This window comes from Accipiter gentilis, chromosome 18, assembly GCF_929443795.1.
Source record: "Accipiter gentilis chromosome 18, bAccGen1.1, whole genome shotgun sequence".
Lineage (NCBI taxonomy): Eukaryota > Metazoa > Chordata > Aves > Accipitriformes > Accipitridae > Astur > Astur gentilis.
In genome coordinates, this window is record NC_064897.1 from 29,122,869 (window position 1) to 29,143,717 (window position 20,849).

Below are 20,849 nucleotides of genomic sequence, written 5' to 3' on the forward strand. Positions count from 1 at the left end.
TCTCCATCCCACCCAGCAGCTGCTCTTAAGCATAGGTGAACCTTAAACGTCGTTTGGAGACATCCAACCCTGCAAGCACCTCAGGAAGCTGTCAGTCCTTTGTCCAGATAACCTGGAACATGGAGCTGTATGGCTGGTAACGGAAGATGGTCCCTCGGTGGAGCACATGTGGCGTCTGGAAGCAACCCAAGGGGCTGACGGCTCGAGCAGAGCCAAGGGAGGCAGAGCTGGGCCAGAAGTCTGCAATGTTTAGGAGCATCTATACGGGAGGAAAATTTTTACCCGACCTTGCTCGGAACAATGTCCTTTCGCTCCATCTCTTTGTTTCTCTGCTCCCCCTGGTAAAACTGTCAGAACCATTAAACCTCAGACAGAGGAGATCTGTTTGGTTTTCGCATAGCTGCTCCAAGGGCTCTGCTATTGGCCCGGGAAGCTGTGTTCCCACCACTTCCCCCATCAGGGGGGTTCCCCGGGCCCTGTGGGAATGGGCTTTGCTGCCCAGGGGAAGGAGCTGGGGTTTTGGGAGCAGCGTGGGGTCCCCCAGCCAATCCATACCCAGGCTGTACAGTTTAATGTATTATTTATTGACAAGGTGGAGGCCAGGGCAGTGGGGAAGGGGAGGCTGGGGAGGGAAAGAGGCTGCTGGGACTCTGCTGGCAGTGCCAGGACAATGCTTTGAGTCCATTGCTCTTCCCCCACCTGGTCCTGGGGGTGCCTGGCCCCAGCAGGATGTTTCCCCCCATCCCTGGGAGTTGTAGTCTGTCCAGCGTCGGCCCCTGTCCCCCGAGCTCAGCCAACGTGGCCCCAGCTCAGCCTCTATCATGGGATGGGTCGAGAACGGCTGAAACTTGTTGCCCAGATGAGAGGGACGGCCTGGCCCACGGTGCCTCCTCGACGGTGGAGCGCAGCCAGCGGCCCCCATCCCCGGGAGAGGAAGGACGGCGCGTCCCCCACCATGACCGGCCGTCTCGATGCTTTGCTCCAGCGGGTCCAGGCCGGGGGGGAGGCCGTCAGCGACGCTCGGGCGAGCGGACAGCCCCGGTCCCCCGATGGCACTGGCCGTCAGACGGTGACCTCGGTCTTGCTGTTGGTGGCGAGGTGCCGGGCGGGCTGGCCGTACAGCGGGGCGGCGGGGCCAAAGGCCTCGGGCGGCCCCTCGGGGCGCAGGGAAGCCAGGCCGGGCCGGCGGGGGCCGCGGGGGGGGCCCCCCTCCCAGCCCCCCGGGAAGGCCGGGCCCCCGGGCAGCTTGGGGCCCTTGGCCTTGGCGGCGGGCGGGGGGCAGCCCTCGGGGGGCTCAGCGGGCGGGAAGGGCAGGGCGCTGGCAGGGGGCACCTCCGGCCCCCCGAACCGCCTGCAGGCGTCCTCGGGGGCGCACTCTGTGGGGACAGGGGTGGGGCGTCACCCCCCGGGGACACCACCGCCGGCGTGGGGGGATCCCGGGCGCCGATTGACTGGGGAGCGGGGGGGGATCTCGGCTGCGGGTTGGCCAGAGAGTGCCGTAGGGTTCAGGGAGATCAGTGCAGTGTGTCCGTACGCGATCCTGAGCTCTGACTGGCTGGGGAGTACAGCGGATCCACAGGGGGATCCTGAGCTCTGACTGGCTGGGGAGTGCAGTGGATTCGTGGGGGTATCCTGAGCTCTGATTGGCTGGGGAGTACAGTGGATCCACAAGGGGATCCTGAGCTCTGACTGGCTGGGGAGTGCAGTGGATTCGTGGGGGTATCCTGAGCTCTGATTGGCTGGGGAGTACAGCGGATCCACAGGGGGATCCTGAGCTCTGACTGGCTGGGGAGTGCAGTGGATTCGTGGGGGTATCCTGAGCTCTGATTGGCTGGGGAGTACAGTGGATCCACAAGGGGATCCTGAGCTCTGACTGGCTGGGGAGTGCAGTGGATTCGTGGGGGTATCCTGAGCTCTGACTGGCTGGGGAGTGCAGTGGATTCATGGGGGTATCCTGAGCTCTGATTGGCTGGGGAGTGCAGCGTGTCCACAGGGGATCCTGGTCACCGGTTGGCCGGGCATTGCAGCTGGCCGGCGGGGCAGTGCAGAGCCTCTGCTGTGAGCAGCCACCCTGGGAGATGGGGGTGCTGGTCCTGCCCGCGCCCCTCTGTGAGCCCACCACCCCTCCCCACCTGCCCGCGGGCTCCACGGAGCACGTCCCACCCCAGCCGCCATCCCGGCCCACGCAGCAGCAGCACTCACCTCCAGCCTTGAGGGTGGCGTAGGCGGCATAGGCAGGGGCCGGCAGGGCCAGGCTGCTGGCCAGCGGCAGGCGCTTGCTGTGGCTGTGGGGCCGCCCCAGTGGGGGGGCTATGGCCACTGCGTTGTTCAGGGGCGGCTTGTCTGGGGGGCAGAGGCAGGTGGACAGGGGAGCTCAGCCATGGGCAGCGCCCTCCCGCTGCCTTTATTCACCCAGGGGAGCTTATTCTTCCCCACCGTGCCGGCGCCTTACCTGTGCCGTTCCTGGGGGGCCCTCGGGCCAGCCCCTCGCCCAGAGGGACCTGCACGCCCCCCATGAGGCCATCCATGTGCTCAGAGGGGCCGTGGCTCGGCTGCTTCAGCAGGTCCGTCAGCGTCCTGGGGAGGGGGCGAAGGGCCATTAGGGCGATACCCCGCTCCCCTGGCCCCACCAATGCGTCCCAGCCCTGAACCCCCTCTCTTTGGAGGCAGAGTCAGGCAGCCTGTGGCTAGGACATGGCTGCTGGGAGCAAGGAGAGCACCCAGGCTCCCAACGCAGCTTTTGCAAGGGGGGCTGGCGAGCCCCTGCCAGCAGTGAATTTGGGTCTGAGCCCTCCCAGGGCCAGGAGCATCAGCGGGTGAGGGCAGCAAGGGAGATGCAGGCTCTGAGCGGGCTGCAAGGGCACGACCAACCGAGCTGGAGAAACCCGAACTGCCGGCAACCGCAGCAACACCTCGGGGATGCTCCTCCAGAGTGAGAGCCTGATGGCGGGGGGGGACAACAGAGGAGGCAACACTTCCACTCGAGTTCCCTCAAAGCAGAGAAGACCCCGAGGAAGGGATCAGAGAGACCACTTGCACCTCTTTGGGGAGGAGGATGAACTAGCGGCAGCCCCCGGCACACGCACTGTCCCTGCGTAACGCCCTCCTTATAAGTAACAGCATTAAACATTAAACACCATTACATAAGATAAAGCCCTATTGTGTTTAACATTCATGGACAGAGATGCCGCAGTCCCACCATGGCACACCAGTGGTGCCAGAGCAGGGCACGCCAGCAGTGCCAGAGTGGGGCACGCTGCTGGTGCCGGAGCAGGGCACACCGGCAGTGCTGGAGCGGGACATGCCCCTGTGGCATTGCAGCCTTCAGCAGCAAGTCCCAGGGCAGGATAGGATGCTCCTGCTGGTGTGGGGCTTCACCATGCAAGGACCCACCATTCCCCCTGCAGAGACCAGCCCTGCATGACTGCAAGGGTGCAGGGGTGACCACTCGGGGTTTTTTTTGGCTCCCTAATCCCTGGCTCACTGTCAGCATGCCTCGTGCCTCGAAGGCTCTGGCTGGCTCATAGACACACACCGGGAGCTGCAGCAGGAGTTCATGGTTAGCAAGTAGCTGGACGATAAAACAGCAGATTAAACTCAACGTGCATAAATGCAAATTGGAGAGGAAGGGAGGAATAATCCTGGCTTGGTGGATATGTCAGCTCATGGCTCTGGAGCGCTCAAAAGCCCAAAGAGCCTGGTGCAGGGAATTGCCAGGGAAGGCAGCAAGAACAGCAAAAGCAATACATTATGCCTGGGGGTGTGGATGATCCAGGGGCCCCAAGGGCTGTTCCCGGGATATTTTCCCTCCCAGTTTGGATCCAGTCACAATCACAGGGCGATGGCAAGAGCAAAGCTACAAGGGAGGGTCGCTTGCCCTTTGGGTTCATTTCACATCATTCTTGGGGAGCTTTGGGTAACACTCCCTCGCCCCGCCCCGGGATCACTTAATCTCCAAATGGGCCAACAGGACCCTCATGGAGCTGAAGAAATTGAAATGAGGGAGGAATAACACCTGGCACCAGTATATACTGGGGGCTGACCAGCTGGAAGGCAGCTTGGCAGAAAAGGGCTTGGGGCTCCTGGTGGACACCAAGTTGAAGATAAGCCAGCAATGTGCCCTTGGGGCAAAGGCGATGAAACGGTCTCCTAGGCTGCATTAAGCAAAGCCTTGCCAGCAGGTCCGAGGGAGGTGATCCTTCCCCTCTGCTTGGCACTGGGGAGGCCACACCTGGAGTTCTGGCTCCAGCTCTGGGTTCCCTAGTACAGGAGAGACATGGACATACTGGAGAGGGTCCAGCAAAGGGCCATGAAGATGATGAAGGGCGTGAAGCATCTCTCCTGTGAGGAGAGGCTGAGAGAGCCGGGACTGTTCAGTGTGAAGAGAAGGCTCAGGGGGATCTTATCAATGCATGTGAATATCCGAAGGGAGGATGCAATGAGGACAGCGCCAGGCTGACAAGAGGCAACGGGCGTGAACTGAAACGCAGGAAATTATGTTTAAACAGAATAAACAACCTGCTGGTGAGGGTGGTCAAATGCTGGGCCAGGCTGCCCGGGGAGGCTGTGGCACCTCCATCCTGCAGCTATTCAAACACCACACCTCCCCGGGAGCCCTCCTGCAGCCGACTGGACCCCAGCTCTGGGCCCAGCCAGGCTCCTTTGGCCACGGGTGCTGCACCCAGAAAAGCTCTGGGCACAAGCCGGGGGGGGGGTAGCGGGCTGTGCCCAGGCAGGGCAGGGGGGAGGCAGGTCCCCCGAGGCCATGGGCCCGGGCTGTCAACCCGGGGAGCTGCCGCCCCGTCAGGTCCCACCTTCCCCGGGGTGCACTGCTCGCTGGCCCCCTCCCCACTGGCCGCTGCCTGCTCTCGCCTGTCCCTGGGGCCAGCACTCAAACAGGCGTTTCACCAGGAAGTTCAATGTGATTTGACCTATTTTTTTAAATTCTGTTTTGGTTTTTTTTTTTTTTTCCTCGGGTCTGTTTATGAAGCTTGAGCAATCCTTTATCTGTGACTTCCTCTCCACATAAATCCATCACTGCTCCTTCTCATAAGCCTGCCCTCCACGTCGACTGCCCCGGGTGTGTGGACGATAACAATTAACAATAATGGCACAAGCAGCTCTTAATGAGCTATTTTGCTAAGGTGAGAAGTATGCATGAGCCCTCAGCGCTGGCAATACCCAGACTTACCCCCCCACCTTGCACCATGAGCCATGCTGCCGGCCGGGGCTGCCGGCAGGGCCCCGGGGGCTGCAACCCCCTCCTGTCCCCGTCCCCAGGCAGCGCGGTGCAGGGGAGATGGATCTGAAGGGTGACACCGTGCTGAGGAGCTGATGTCTCATTGTACATGTTTTGGGGGTTTTTATGAACCCCAGCCTAGTCCCATGGCTGGGGGGCTTGGGGAAGGTCAGGCCACATCTCCCTAGGTCACCTGGTGGTCTGTGGCACCAAGACAGCTCCAGGGTGCAGATGGAAGTGGGGTACACAGGGCAGATGTGCCTTTAAACCTGCAATGCTCATCTGCAAAAAAACGCTAACGAGCGGCACCACTGAGGCCTCCATCCACCACCATGGCCATGGATGTTGACCGCATGAGGCCACGTGTGGTTGCTTGCCCACCAGCTTGCCCGAGCACAGCCACTGACAGACCAGGCGTGCAGCCACCTCCACAGCAAGACTGGTTCTGCCAATGGGTGCAACCAAGGTTCCCCAAACCAGCTTGGCGCAAGCCCTGAGACCAAGCAGAGAGGCAGATCCGGGAGCAGTGATGATGGAGGCCAAGACAGCTCTGTGGCAGGAGCTGGAACGCAGCGCTCTGTGCTCCTGAGACATCCTCAGGGGAGCCACCGGCACGTGAAATGGAGGTGCCCATGTGGGAGCAGGACCCAGGGCCTGGCAGAGCACCCCGGTCCAGGGGTGATGACCCGCTTTTGGGAGGCCCAAGCCCCACACCTGGCAAGCCCAACAGGAGAGCAGCTGCAAGTCCTGGGCAAGGGGACAGGGAACAATGGGGAGGAGACAGGAGCACAGCCTCCAGAGGAGAGGGGAGATGATGGAGTGACAGGCAAAGTGACATTGACCCGAGCTGGAGTGAATAACCCTTGGAGGGGACACAGAAGGCGGCAGCTGCCTGCTGAGCAGGACAGAGGTTTGGAGCAGAGGTGTGGTGGTGGAGGAGGCACACGGCATACTGCGGCTGCAGGTGGGCTGGCACCCCGGCCGGCCATGCCACCTCCACACCCAGCGAGAGTGTCACCTTTGCTTCCCAGGGGAGGGGACATTTGCCATGGCTTATGGTGCGTCTGCTCGGGGCAGGGGGTGCCCATCCGTGCAACTGAGCAGTGCAGGCAGTGTGGGACACCCGCCCGGCAGGGCTGGGACTCTCAGGGATGCTCAGGAAGGCTTGGGGGTAGCAAGGCACCTTTGCAAAACTGGAGTTGCAGCAAGGGGTAACGGAGCTTGGGCAAAGCACTGGGCGGTGGGAGTGATGCTGGCTGGACATCGTGTCCAGTCTGGGGACAGGGGTCTGGATGTCACTCCCTGAAAGAGCTGGGTACCCTCTCTCGTCCCCTGGAGAGCCAGGGCGGCACATGACGACTCGCCATGCTGCCTGCAAATACCTTTTCAGGTCTAGTCACCTGGTACCGTGGGCATTGACCGCAGGTCTGGCCACAGACTGTAGCATTGCCAAACACCCGGGGCAGTTGAATGCACCGCAGGGCTGGGTTTTGGGATCCCAAATAGCACGGGGGGACCTAGAGAGTGAAAAGCCAGCATCAGGGGCTTGGCTACTGTGGCTGCCAGGGCACCCACTCCCACCGGCTGTTTTGTCCCTCTCCAGCATCCCCACTGCACCCCAGGAGGCTGCTCCTCGCCCAACTCGTCCGATAAGCATGGTCACCGCAGCCATAACCTGCAACCCCCCCCAGGAGGTTTCGGAAGAGGTCTGGGGTGCGTGCGTGCTGTTGTGCAATGGGCACAGCCAGATCCCGGCGGCCCCTGAGGACCTGACGTCCCCGGAGATCCGGGCCCTGAAGAAAAACATGGGCAGGTGTTCCTGACTCAACGCAGGGTTTGGCCAGGCTGAGCGAGTGCCGGGGATGGCTGCCAAGCGTGAGCCGAGCAGGAAGGAGAGGGGTTTGCAGGAGCTGCCATAAGGCCCTGTGGGAAGAAGGCGGATGGGGGGGGACGACACGCCAGGTAGCTGCAGCCGCTTGGGCGCCCGCTCCCCTGGATGGACCAGCAGGCATAGCTGGGAGAAGCCGTGTTGGATGTGGCTGTGGTGTGGGGGTCTCAGGACAAGCTGGATGAGGGCTGCAGCAAGCCAGGACTGAATGGGCAGCTCAAGTGTCTCCATCTGGGAGGAGCTGGTGAGGTTTCTATGCCTGGTCGCTCTTCCTGGGCTCGGACCAGGACCAGGACCATGACAAACGATGCCTGGAGGTGCAGAAGAGGTTGACCTTCCCCCCTCCAAGAGGGAAGCCTGCAAGCAGTGGCAGCAGGAGCCATCCCGGGGCAGCAGGCAGCACTCCCCAGGAGCGGAAAAACCCTGGCGGGAGGGAGGGATGGGAATGGAAACCAAGTCAGCCGTGCAACAGGGAGCTGGCCTGAGGCCACGATGCGGTGCCTGAGGAGCAAATGAGAAGCTCCTACCTGAGGCGCCAGGAGGGAGACAAGGTGGCACTGCCCATGCCTCGGGCCATGCGTGGGTATGGGGATGAGGCAGCTAGAAATAGCCCTGCTCTCTCAGAGGCACGGTGATGAAACGTATTGCCCAGGCTGATGGGGCACACAGCGGGATGGAGGCGAGAGCATCCCTTTTCGGATGCCCATGCCATGTACCCAGCCCCTGGCACTGTCTCCATCAGCCTGGCACCCAAAAGGCTGCGCTGGTCTGGTGCCTTGCCTGTTGCCCGGGGCTCTGTACCCGATGCACTGCTCCTGCCCTGCTGTGGCTTGCTGGTCACCATCCCCGTGGACCGGGAGCCGCTCATGGCTTATGCAGGACACAGGGCATGGAAGATGGCAAGACCTTTCCTCACTTCTGCAGTGATGGACGTGCCCTTCTGATTTTGTCCCACAAAGGTGGGCAAGGAAAACTCGCCTTCTCCCAGTCCATATGTCAATGCCTAAAAGATGTGCAGCTTTGGGGAAATACATGGCTCCGGCGGCACAGAATTGAGGCTAACCACAGAAAACACCTCCTGGTGAGTGGCAGCAGTCCCGCCAGCAGCTGGTGATGGGAGAAGGCAAGACCCGCCGGCAGGGCATGAGGACCCGGGTATGGGCGTCCCGGGGCCAACCCCTCCCCAAGCACAGTATCTCCTTCCCAGGAGGTGCGGGGGGGGGGAGACCAAAAAAAGACGCAGCGGTGGGCAAGTGGAAAGGGAGTCGAGAGGCAGGGAGGCTGGCAGAAGCCGTATTGATCCTGTCAAGGTGCCAGCGCTTCCTCAGGCGATGCGGGGTGGGGAGGCATGGGCTCGCAGCAGCACCCAGCCAGGCTCCCTGCCGGGGGGGGACCCACAGCATGGATCCCCCCAAAACTGCCTCGTGTGGCTCAGTACGGCCCTGCAACCCCCACCCATGCCCAGATACGACCCTCCTCCAAGCAGGGGGGGTCAGCCTCTGCTCCCCTGGGTGGGTGCAAGGAGCAGGGTGGGTCTGGGGATGGGGTGCAGCAGGTTTGGAGTTGGGGCGTAGCACCCAGTGGCTGCCCAAGCCCCAGGCGGGCAGGGGGAGGTGGGTGCCCCAGGGGAAGGAGAGACAGTGCCTGTGCTGGGGAGGTACAATCAGGGCGGCTCCCTGATTGTCCGGGTGAAATAATATCCTCCAGCCCTGCCTTATTTTTTTTTTAAAGCTAAAATCCCTGAACAAAACGGCATAAAAATGGGTTTATCGCCAGGCTCAATGTCCTCACTGGGAAGACGCGAAGTAGCACATGCATCCCGCTGCTCGGCAAGGTGCTGGATTTGGCTCAGCCGCCAGCCCCTCACGCTGCACTTGCAGCCCTCGCTGGGTCCCCTCTCCATCCCTCCCTCTTTGATTCAGGGCACCCATGGCACGACCACGGCACAACCACCTTGGTGAACCTGCCCCGGCTCTGCTTCTCTGTGTGTGTGTACACACACGTGTGTGTGCACATGTGTGCATCGCATGGGCACTGGCGGGGGGGAGGCTGAGGAGGGCCAGCTCTGAGTCAGAGCCGCAGGGGCAGAGCTGCGCCAGGGAGGCTGGAACTGCCGGCAGCCGCTTTGAAGTGTTAAACTCATTGAATGTGATTGGTAAAAAAAAAAAAAAAGAAAGAAATTAAAAAAAAAGGAGGGAGAAAAAAAACCTACTTAAGTGAAGGAGCTGTACAACACGACACTGACAGGAAAGCGAGGCCACGGAGCCATGGCTGGTGCTGGGCCACCAGCCCTGCCTGGCCTTGCCTGCGCATCCTGCCTTGCCCTGCCCCGCCCTGCCTCGCCCTGCCCCACCCCACGCCGGGGTGGGGGTGTCACCTGCTGCTCATGCCTGTCCCCACATGCCCCAACATCAGGCACAGGACCCCGCTGCCCCCAGGGAAGCTGGTGGGGCTGAGGCCGGGCCGCTCATGACACCTCAGTGCTGGGAGATGGGGGGGAGGCTGTGTGGAAAGGGGGGTGGGCCGAAATGGGTGAGAAGCGGTGGGCCGAAATGGGTGAGAAGCGTGTATCTGGAGCCAAGACTGGTATGGGAGGGAGAGGGGAAGACGCACCAACAGCCATGGGAGCTGGGCGGGAGCAGAGGGACATGCAAGGGGTCCCCAATGCTGAAGTGTGCCTGACACCCCAACCTCCCCCCCACCAGCCCCACACTCAGCCCCAGGAGTGGGCTGAAAAGCCGGGGGCTGGAACTGCAGGGCGCGGCGGCCAGGGGGAGGCTGCCCAACTTTACGCTGGAGGCTGAGCCCCAGGGGTGTGCAGCACAGTCGTGTCCCCCCCCTGCAAGGGTGACGTCCCACCCTGGTGCACAGAGGCAGGCACCCATGCACACCCATGTACACACACACGCATGTGCACATGCATGCACACGCACAACGAGGCAGCGCAGCAGCTACGGCCAAGCTGTCTTTGCCATCTCGTCTCCCCCCCTCACTGCCAGCGAGGCTGAGCCCAAGGGGACTGCGGTCCCGAGTCACCCCACGCACAACCGGACCCAGTCTTGCCTCCCTCGCACATTGGGAACCACGGCTTTGTTTTGGGGGGGACAGAAGCCACATCCTACAGCTCACATGTTGCCCACCCTGCTGGCCGATGGGGATGGCTCTCAGGAGGCAGGGACAGGCTTCCCCAAGGGACGGAGCAGGTCACTTTGAGAGGGGATGGGTGTACGATCACCCCTTCTCATGGAGGCTGTCCTGGCTGGCAGCCCTCTCTGCCGGGACAGGTTGGGGGGCTGCAGCCAACCCACCCCCCTGGTGTCTCAGCATGCCAGGACGGGGGTTTTGGGGATCACCTCACCCTCCTGGCAGCCCTAGGGTGAAGCGGGGGCTCGCCCTACGCAAGGGGCTGGGGATGATGTGGGCTGCCACCCATGGGGGAATCGAGCGGGGCAGGTGGGGGGGACCGGACCCCTTTACCTGGAGACAGTCATCTCCGTCTGGGGACCCTGCGCCTTCTCCAGGCCCAGCTTGGTGAAGATGCCCACCAGCACCATGATGGCCACCACGCCGCAGATGATGTAGACGATCATGTTGGTCTTGTCGCGAGTGGGGTCCTCGGGGGTCTCGTCCACCCGTGCGGGCGGCTGGCCCGTGTTGACCCAGTTGGGGGTGTCGTAGTTGGAGCAGCCGCTCTGGTCCAGCCGCCCGGGCTTGAACTGGCAGCAGAAGCGGTACCCGCAGGTCCCGCAGCAGTACTGGTAGATGCCGGCGTTGCAGTTGAACGGCGGGTCCCACTGCCCCATCACGTCGTAGTAACCGCGGCAGCGGTCCCCCGCCGGCGGTGCCGCCCCGGTGGGCGCGGGGGCCGTGGGCTCCGCCGCCGGTGCCTGGCTGCCGTTCCCGCTCTCGCCGGGCCGCCCGGTGCTGCGCTCGCCGCTCCACACCCGGCCCGGCTCCAGCAGCACCAGGCAGCAGATGCCCACGACGTAGCTCGGCTCCATCCGCCCGCGGCTCCGGGGGGCCATCCGGGCGAGGGGGCGAGTTAGAGCCGCCCGCCCGGGACCGGCCGCATGGCCGCCGAAGAGCCCCGGCGGAGGAGAAACGGGCTGGGGAGGGGGTGGGGGGGGGGCAAAAAAGGAGGTGATGGGGAGAGAAAGGGGGGGAAGTGCGAGGGGACGTACCCCCTCCCCGCCTCTCCCCAGCTCGGCCGAGGGGCAGCGATTCAGAGCAGGGGGCGAGGCGGGCGGCCGGGCAGAGCCGCCACCTCTCGCCGGCCGGGGAGGGCGGGCGGCGGCGGGCGGGGGAGCGGTGGCCGCCCCATCCCCGCGGCTGCCGGCACCGCGCTCGGCGGAGGGGAGGGGGGGAAGGAAAGGGAAAAGCAGCGAAAGCCCTTCGCACCCGGGCGGGAGGAGCGGGAGCAGGAGCAGCAGGAGAAAGAGGAGGAGGAGGAGGAGGAGGAGGAGGAGGAGGGCGGGGGGAGGGAGCCGGCGCGGCCAGCGAGGCGCGGGGGGCTCGGCTCCCTCGCCGCCTGACAGCCTGCCGAGGAAACCGGAGAAGGTCCTTCACCGAGTCCTCTGCCAGGCTCCCCCGCCGGCACCGGGCGGCAGGACGCCCGCCCTCCCCGTCGGGCTGCCGCCGCGGGCACCCGCCCGCCCCCTGAGCGACCCCCCCCGCCCCCGCTGCGAGACCCTCCCCACCCTCCCGGGAGGGAGCTGCGGGGCGGCAGGCTGGCCCTTCGGGGTGCTGGGGGCGGACACGGCCCCCGGGGCGGTGGGATGCCCCCCCGGCAGCCCCACAGCTGGGGAGGGAGGGGAGCGGCAGCCCCAGCCCTGTGTCAGAGTCGGGGCCCCCCTCGAGGGGAGACGTGCGCAGGGGGGATGCCGGATGGGCGAAGCAGGGGGCTGCCGGGGCACCCCCAGAAACGCGTCCTCCTCAGAGCCATGGTGATTTTTAGCAAGCTGCTAGACGGCCCCTTGTTCGGGCCTCTCTGGGTGACGTGCCCCCCCTGCTCCGCGCTCTGGCCGGTGCCGCACGTAAAGATGATATTAATCCTCACTGCCGGGTCCTCTCCCCAGAAGGGCAGATTTGCTTTCCCTGCCCTGGGGCTGTTGTGGCAAGAGCAGGGTGGGGGAAACTGAGGCGCTGTCGAGCCCCTTGCCCAGCACTGGCGTGCTGTGCAGCCTGGGACAAGGGCGGCTGGGGCGAGGGGCAGCGACATGTGGGAGCTGTGGCTGCAGCCTTGTCCTCTCCAGACAGTCCCGCGTCCTGCCCCAGGGACGGGCAGCAAATCCAGAACCACCAGCGTCTCCTCAGGCAAATCAATCCCTCCATGCTCCTGGAAAGAGAGGCTGGACTCTGCCTCATCCTGCCTTGCCTTGTTGGTACCCTGATCTGGGAGACGGGGCTGCTTCTGGGCTGCACAGTGCCGGCACAGGAGAAGACCCCAGCCCCCCGGCAAGCGGTGGTACAAAAAGACATTGTAATGATGGAGGTGGGTTTAAACAGGTCGGGGAGGCTTAGCTCCCTCTGATGGGTACCTCCTTCAGGCCAGCGCTGAAGCCCTGTGGACCAGCCTGTCCCCAGGACCCACCCCTTACCTGGCCCACCACGGGTCTCACACTTACGAGGAGCTCCTGCAGAGACAACAGCCCTGGCTGAGGGCTTGGGCAACCTCCTGTGGGCACGCGGGGCCAGAGCTGGCCATCTGTGGTGCTCTGACAGTTACAGCCAATGTCTCAAACATTCGTTAAAAAACTTTGGTGGAGAAAAATGGCCTCAGTAAAAGTGCTGGAGTTGCGTAAACAGGAGGATATGTCTGGAGGAGAGGGCCCCACGGGGGTGGGACCACGCTTCTCCAAAGTCATGCTTCCCTACTTTAAGCAACCATGAGAAGAGGCATGATGCACATGCCAGGAAGAAGGCTCAGATAGCAGGGATGCCTACAGGGAGGGAGAAGCAACTCCCTGGCAACCCACTGACCCCTTTCCAGAGACATGAACTGTGCATGTCAAGACCACCAACTCATTTCTGGAACATTCCTGAGCACACACTGCACCTGCTCAATGACGACAAATCCCCATCTACAGGGGCAGACACTTTAGGTATAAAAGAAGGAAGGACGAGTTTTCAGGGGGCTCTCCCCAACGAACACCTCCATTGGCAGGTCCAATGCTGGATCCAGGACTGATGATCTCTCTCTCTCTGTTTCTGTCTCTATCTCTCACCCCTCTTCTAAATAGTCTCTAAGTTATAGTTTAAATGGTTAAGTAATCTTGATCTCCCATAAAGTTGCATAGCTTAGGTAGATCTAGTTGTGAAAGTGCCATCGTTTGTGGAATATTTGTTTCTATAGAATTTCCCATTAAAGTTGATGTTTATGCACGAACTTCGAGTGCTATTTCACTTTAATCCACACTGAGGGGATTTGCAAATCTGAGTCACTCCCCCCTCACCATAGGTGGGACGTGACACCATCGCGAGCTGCTCAGGTGGGAGAATGCCGCGCCACGTGCCGCACAGGGGGAGGAAACACACCATCATCCTCCTCCCCGCGCATCATGGCCACATGATGTTTCGGGCCAGAGCTTTGCACAAACAGCTTCCCCCGCAGCGAGGGTGAAACGCTGCTGTGTTTTGCTGCGGGAGAAGTTTAAGGGATAAAAAAGCCTCTCCCTGGTCACCAAGCCTGGACCCTAGCAGGCCCCCAACCGCTTCCCATCTGGAAGCTGGCAAAAGCCAAAGTTGTTGAAAACTTGGCTAAGGATTGCAGCTGGAGCCCGGGACATGTCCAATCGGCCTCCACTGCCGCAACCTAATAGAGATCCATTGGGTAAGGTAGCTTACAGCCTCCAGAGGTTCACGAAAGAGATAAAAAGCCAGTGAGGTGGAAGAAAACCACGCATCTCCAAAAGCCTCGCTTTCCCTGAATCTCAGAGGGGCTCTCTCATGAAAGGCCCCATCGGCTGGAAGTTGCAGACGTGGGGGTCGTTAGCGCTAATAGCCGACAGCAGAAGCTGTGCAAGCAAAGTTTGCTGGCTGCCCAGGTAATGCCAGCAATCATTACCCAGGCGCCGGGCGAAAGCTCCGGACGTGTGTGCACACAAAGCCGCCCCGGGGGCCCAGAGGCTTTAGCAGGCTGTTAGCAGGCAGAGTGAAAAACTGGCCAAAATCAGGGAGTTTGCTGGAAAATGGTTGCCTGGCATGACCTGGGAGAAAGGGAATGGTTTTAAGGGGGAGAAGATGTTCACCGAGTGTGAAGCAGCCAATTTAAAGGGTCTCTGGGAGGGAGAGGGAGGGAGGGAGGGAAAGCCGCTTATTAGCAGGTGTTAGCTGCGTGCATCAACCCAGAAGGAAAGCAAACCCAAGGGCACAGTGTTGAGGACCACCCACCCCTGCCCCGGCATGTCCCTGGTGTGCAGGGCAAGACCCTGCAGGGGCTGGCTCCGTGCGGTGCTGGCACTGGGGGCTGCAGCCCACAGCCCCGCTGAGCCGTCAGCTCATCTTCATCAAATAAGCAATGCAGCCACTAGCTGCATCACAAAAGGGAGGGGGCTGTGGGAGGGAAATCCTATAGCCTGGCACCCACACCTCTCACATCCCTGGGAATCAGCAGCAGGACCCATAGGAAAATTGAGGTCAGCAAGGACCTCGGGAGAAAAAGCAAAGAATGTGCTTGCAACATCCGCGGGCACTTCTGGGGATGGGGATTTGGGAGAGGAGCTCCGGGAGGCTTTGGCCACAAGCCTTGGAGGATGTCATAGACATATCCCCTGCAGTGACAACACCACCCGGACTACAGAAGGGTGTCTCTGCACCTGCAGGAATAGGATACGGGTGGTTCAACACCGAGAGGGGAGAGATACGCTGAGCGCTGATACTATAAACAGATCATTTCTGGCAGGGCATGGTGATCTGGAGGAGATCCTCTCTGTTGCAGCCTGAGAGCCCAACAGACCCAGATCCCTGCCGATTGTGGAGGTGCAAGCCAAGCAGAGCTGCCAGGCCCCTGCCAAAGGAGGAGGAGGAGAAGGAGGGAGCCATCACCAATGTGAAGCAAAGCCACGGGAGCCTCCCTGAGCACAGGAGGCTTTGGGGTGCAATCAGCTCCTGGGGAAAGCTGACTGTTGGTGGTCAGAGCACCAAAGCTACCCAGGAAGCCCCTCCTACAGCCAGGGATTATTTGAGACATTTGCCCCAAAAAGTGATTTTCGCCATGCAGGACCAAGCTGGCCCCTGGGCCAAGAGGTGAAGGGACAAAAGGATGCTGCTGTGGGCTGGATGCCCCACACTGAAGGGCTGTGCCAGGACAGGAGCGCTCCCCCACATCTCCCACCATTCTGCAGGACACCCCGAAAAAACTTGCTCTCCTCCAAAACTTCAGTTACTGAAGCTGATGCTGTTCCAGCCAGGCATAGAACCAGGGAAGAGGCTTTCCTTGCATTTGTCTTCACTAGGGGGGAAATTTCTTTGGACACAGCATTCCACTGGCAAGTCTTGAGTTTTCCTGGACCCACTGTCTAGGACTGGGATAAGGGATCCCCAGGGCTGGGTGCTGGGCTAACACACAGTAAGATACTGCTCCCCTTCACATGTCCTCATGGGCTCCACAGATAAGGGAACCCAAAGGAGATCTTGGGTGTCTGGTGTTGGTGTTGGAGAGCTAAAGCAGGGGGAACTTAAATGCACTGGAGGGGCACAGGGCAGAGCCCAGAGCAGCCCCCAGCCACTCTACTTCCAGCCTAATGTGCTCAAGGGTTTTATTGCCCTGCCTGTGCTTGATGCTCTGGCTGTAAAAAGGCTGTAAAAGAGCAACTGTGCCTCGTAATGGCTTATAGAGAACACAGAAGCATATGTGCCTTTACCATTACGATCATAATTGCAAACATTCAAAAGTCGAGATTTGCAAGCTCCCAGCTTCCCAAAGGCGGCTGGATTCGAACCCAAATGACATCCAGAGGAATCAGGGGAAAATCAGCAAAAAGCAAGGGCTTATTTGTGATTTACACTGCAGTATGGGCAAGCAGGATCCAGGCTGGCAGCCCGAGCTCCCCCAGCTGCCACTGGTAGAGGGCAGCTGTGCCCCTAGATACAGCCACAGAAGCCCCCGAGCATCACCTGTGACCACCAGGGCCCTGGTGGGGCTGGCTGCATATGGACTTTGCATTTAGGATTAATCCCGGAGGCTGGTGGCAGGGGCCGTACTGGCAGGTGCTCCCCCCGCGCAGACCCTGGGTCCCCAGCAGCTCACTGGCCCCAGAGGCTTTGCTAGCGTGGCCTGGAGCTCATGTTGTGGATGGGTGCGGGGTCTTTGCAGCCCCCTTTGCACTTACCTGAGCTTCAGGGCAGCCAGCAGGACATTGGACCCAAACCCATCCTCTCACCGGTGCATGCAAGTGGAGCAGGAACAGCCCAGCCCCAAACCTCCCTCCCATGCCAGGCTTGTGTGGCCAGTCCTTGCCTCTATCCTGGCGGCAGCCCGAGCATCCTCTCTCTGCTATCCTGTTCAAAGCAAGTTTCCACCAGTGTTTTCAAGCATTAAAAGGCCATATAAGCACACCCAGAGGTGGTGGTGCACAGCCCAGCTTACCTGGCAGTGCTGCAGCATCCTTGGCTGCGTTCCCCCTCCCCACCCCCCCCTCCCCTGGAAGCTCTCACCCCTGACCACCCTATGCAAGGCGCTGATTCAAACCGCAATCATTTAGGGCAAAACACACCCAAACGGAAAAGGGATGAGAGCAGCCGTCCCCATGCAGGCCATCCCCGGGGCTGGGGGACACTGCTGTGTGTAAAGGGGGGGGTCCGCTGCAGAGCGGGTGGGAGGCAGCGGGGCCAGCCCCGGGCTGCTTTTGCCAGCTGTGGAACAATAAAAACCAGGCAGTGGCAGCAAAAGGGACCCAACGCTTTCCCTCCCACGCTTCAGGACCCGAGATGGCAGTGGTGGCAGAGTGAGCTGTTGGTGTTTGCCGGGGCGGGTGGATTTAGGGCGCCTGTTCCGGCGGCCAAGGCAGGGTTGGCGGGAGGAGGCCATATGGCCGGGAGCAGCATGCGGTGTGCCATCCCGGCAGCAGACCGGCAGCAGCCGGCAGAGCCTCTCCTCAGGAAGGGTGGCCGTGCCAAGCACAGGCTCTGGCACAGGGGCCAGCCGGCTGCCAGGTATGCTCAGGTGCTGCAGGAGGCTTAGAGCCCATGGGGCGGCATGGCACGGCCGGCACGGTGGGATGCCTCCATGCAAACCGGCTGCCCCTCCTCATCCCCGGGGCACCAAGGGGATGTGGGGGGGCTCGTCACCCCCTGCCCAGCACGGATTTGGGCCAGGCAGGTATAACCGTGCGTGCGGTTGTAGCGCAGTGTAAGTGCTGATGAGCAGGATGGGCACGGGGAATAAAGGCTGTGGAAGGGGAGACACAGCCATGTAAATGTGTGTGTGTGGGGGGGTGCATGTCCAAGCATGTGGTAAGGGATGTGGGTGCACATGTATGTGGGGGTGTGTGCACATATGTGCATGTGTATGCATGGTGGGAGGCTGCACGTGTGGGGGCACGTGCATACATATAAGTGCCCGGTGTAGCGGTGCGTGTGTGTGTCAATGCAAGGCGGAAGGGTGCAGGTGTGTGCTGTGCGGCCTGTGCTGGCGGCCATCTCGGGGAGGGTCGGTGGACATGCCGTGGCCAGGGCAGCCCTGGGGAGTGAGGCAGCCGGAGCGGCCGGAGCGGACAATTCACCGCTAGAGCCTGTGTGCCGGGTGGGCTGGCCAGGGCAGCCGGCAGGCATCTGAGCAGGGCTGCCCGGTGCCTCAAACCTCCCAGCAAGTGGATGAAATCTCCTTTTCTTCTACAAGGACAACGTTTCAACACAGAAACAGAGGCTGGCTAGGGGGACATTGGCAGCAGGAGCGCATCCACCTCCTCCTCCACCTGCTCTGCCCCATGCCGGGGTATGGGCTCCTCCAGCAGGGACGTGGAGGGGCTCAACACCTCCCTCCTCTTATAATAACCCTTTTCCAGCAAAGGCTGGCCCCAGATTTCCCACTCCTGCCCTTGCTTGAGGTGCAAAAGGGTGAAAAAGTAATCGGATGTGTCCTGAGAAAGAGGGACTTAAGGCAGGCATTAGGGAAGGCTCATGAGCAGAACTGGGCAGGGAAGGTCCTTCACTAATACCAGGGAAGGGAAGAGGCTCTCAGCAGATCAGGTTTGCTTTCCACATGGCAGAGGACGAGGGTGAACAAGAAGCTAAAGAAAATGTGGAGGTGTGGACGTGTTGCTCCCTTGCATCGCCTCCGCACGGAGCAGTGTGCTGCCTTCGGGACCATCACCTTCCCTGGCTGCCCTTCCCTGGGCATGTGCCGAGCTCTTCCCCTCTCTGTCGGCAGACGGTAGGCTCTGTTTGCCCTTGGATTCCCAAGAGCGGTCCCAGGGCAGATGAACTTGCCCTTTGATGTCTCTTTTCCCCAGATTAGAGCAGAGGGAGAAGGCTTTGGTATCAGAGGGCTGGCTGCGGGCAGAGCTCCCTCGCCCACTGGGACCCTACGGGCTCTCGAGCCAGCTTCTTTTTGGCCTGATCCGCCTTTGTGAGTGAGACCTGCTGAAGATGGCCCAATCCTATTAGCATCAGGGATTTGCTTCAGGTCTACTGTCATTAACCCAATGACATTTTGCTGGGCAGTAAGCCTCTGTCTTTTGGGAGAACAAAAATCAAGTGTGCTGCTTTCCCCCGTAGGAACCGTCCCTGCGCCGTGCCGGCAGGAGCCTTGCTGCGGCAGTTGGAGTCACCTTGGTGTTCCCACCAGCTACAGCATTTTCCTTCCGCCTCCCAAATCCCAGCCCAGGGACAGGACAGATGCCAGCAGCAGCAGGGCTCTGGGTGAAATGAGTCCTGTGTTTGTCACCCAGGGATGCCAGCCAAAGCCATTGTGGCTTTGAGCCCCTCAGAAGGAAGGGTAAGAGCAGGCAGCATCAGACCAAGGGGTTGTCCAGCCCTGGGAAGCATCTCTGACACCAACCAAAGGGAGATGCTGAGGAGATAGTAGGAGGGCAAGTATTTAATGAGACTTTCCCCAGGCCATCTGCTCGCCTCCAGCAGCCTGGGGGACTCCTGATGCAGGGGTCATTTCTTGGGTTTGGTATGTCTTAAAGGGTTTCTACTTCTTGAGCTTGTCTGGGTTTCCCTGGAACCCAAGGAAGTGCTCATCACCTGCGATAGTTAGGGGTGTAAAGTCTCCATTGCTGAGCCTTGGACACCCGCTCCCTCCCACTCCTCATGGCTGCAGCCCAGGAAAATGCAAAATATTCACTTTACTTCCTGATACTCATTTAAAAATGCAGTTTGCTTGCTGCCAGCATTGCCACCATTTCTAACAGAATGACAGTGGAAGAGCCTCGGCATGGGGGCTGGATTGTCCCTGTGCCTCGGAGATCTCACACCCCTCCTGCCTCCCTGTCTCGTCAGGAGGTGAGGGACTGTCCCTTGATACTTGTGAAGCCACCACATAGAGCATAAGGCCATTGCAAGCTGGAAGGGTGAGATTCAGCTTAAGCAAATATTTCTGGGGATAAAAAAATCCTGTATAATGTGAGGAAGGGGGAAGGCTGGCATGGATCAGTGCAGTCTAGAGGTGAGAGAAGAGCGAATTAGCAAGTAGCTTTGAGGCAAACAGAAGGGCATCGGGTGGGTGCACCCACCCCGGGGAGGCAAGGGACTGGGGGACAGGTGACAGCAGAAACTCCTGTGACCAGGGATGCAGGAGGATCCGTGGAAAATCTTGGAGAAAAGAAGGGAAGGAAAGGAAGGCAAGATACTGTTCTGAAGATTTATGTGAGGTTTGTGAAGTGCCGAGGCCAGATGAGGGGCTCAGTAACTACCTGCAGCTCCATGAAGGACAGGGTAAGAGGGCAAATGTGCAATGGGAGGACTAGGACTAAATTAAGAAGAACAGCAGAAAACCTGAAAATCCAGACAGCGAGACATATGCGGCTATAGGATCCTCTCAGGCTGAAGCAAACCATGCATCATTAAAAACGTGCCAAAGCAGCAGAGCGGGCTCAGGGAGGAGGATGTGACAGGTCTGCTCTCACTTCTGCAACCGCCTGAGCGCATCGGCCGGGGCACGCGCCCACGCACGTGGCATCCCGCCGGCGGGGTGCGGGCGGAGGGGACGGTGAAGCCGCCTGCGTGCCGGCTCACGTACCGCAGGCAGGGAAGGTGCGCAACCCGGCAGGGAGAGCTGCGTTCGAGCCTCCCAGGCCCTGCGCAGGGCAGGTGCTAACCCTCGCCCATCGCTCCTCTTGGAGGACTAGTTCAGAGTCTTATGGGTGCTGCGGAGAGAGAAATCCCTGACGTCCCCCCCCAAATGGGGCTCTCGCTGATGGATGCCCATCTTGTGACGAAAGCCCACGGCCACCCCGTGCAGTCGCCCGCTGGTGCTGCCGTTGGTCTTGCCCTTTTTCTGTACCCACGCTGTCTTTCACGATGTGCCATCGGCCTTTCGCGGGCAGAGGGATGATGCTCACGCCCTGGCTGGCAATGGGCTTAAACGCAGGGCTGTGGCTGCTGGAGCAAGGGGTGTAAACGCAGGGTTGCAGCTGCCCTGCTAATTTTTAAAGCTTGCCAATATTTGTCACAACCAACAGAGGTAATTGCAAACGCAAGGAGAAGATTAAGCACTTGGCATCCACCAGCAATGAATTTCCCCTGTACCGCCAGCAGCACGGAGAGTCCAGCAGTCTT

At 60.8% G+C, this 20,849-nt stretch overlaps 1 protein-coding gene across 1 annotated transcript; it reads right to left on the bottom strand.

Annotated features, from left to right (window-relative positions):
- Positions 1-588: 588 nt before the first annotated feature.
- SHISA8 (shisa family member 8) lies at positions 589-11,536 on the bottom strand. Its single transcript, XM_049821810.1, has 4 exons — positions 10,605-11,536; positions 2,453-2,577; positions 2,203-2,343; positions 589-1,376 (listed from the first exon to the last, which is right to left on the bottom strand). The coding sequence occupies exons 1-4, from the start codon at positions 11,150-11,152 to the stop codon at positions 1,063-1,065; spliced, it is 1,128 nt and encodes a 375-aa protein (XP_049677767.1). The 5' UTR covers positions 11,153-11,536; the 3' UTR covers positions 589-1,062.
- Between the last annotated feature and the right edge of the window lie 9,313 nt (positions 11,537-20,849).

Excerpts from the sequence above, each read along its gene's own strand:
- SHISA8 (XM_049821810.1), bottom strand. The coding sequence starts at position 11,152 with ATGGCCCCCCGGAGCCGCGGGCGGATGGAGCCGAGCTACGTCGTGGGC. Across the intron at positions 2,578-10,604 it reads ACGGAGATGACTGTCTCCAG|GACGCTGACGGACCTGCTGA; the intron begins GTAAAGGGGTCC and ends CCCCCTCCCCAG. Across the intron at positions 2,344-2,452 it reads GCCCCCCAGGAACGGCACAG|ACAAGCCGCCCCTGAACAAC; the intron begins GTAAGGCGCCGG and ends TCTGCCCCCCAG.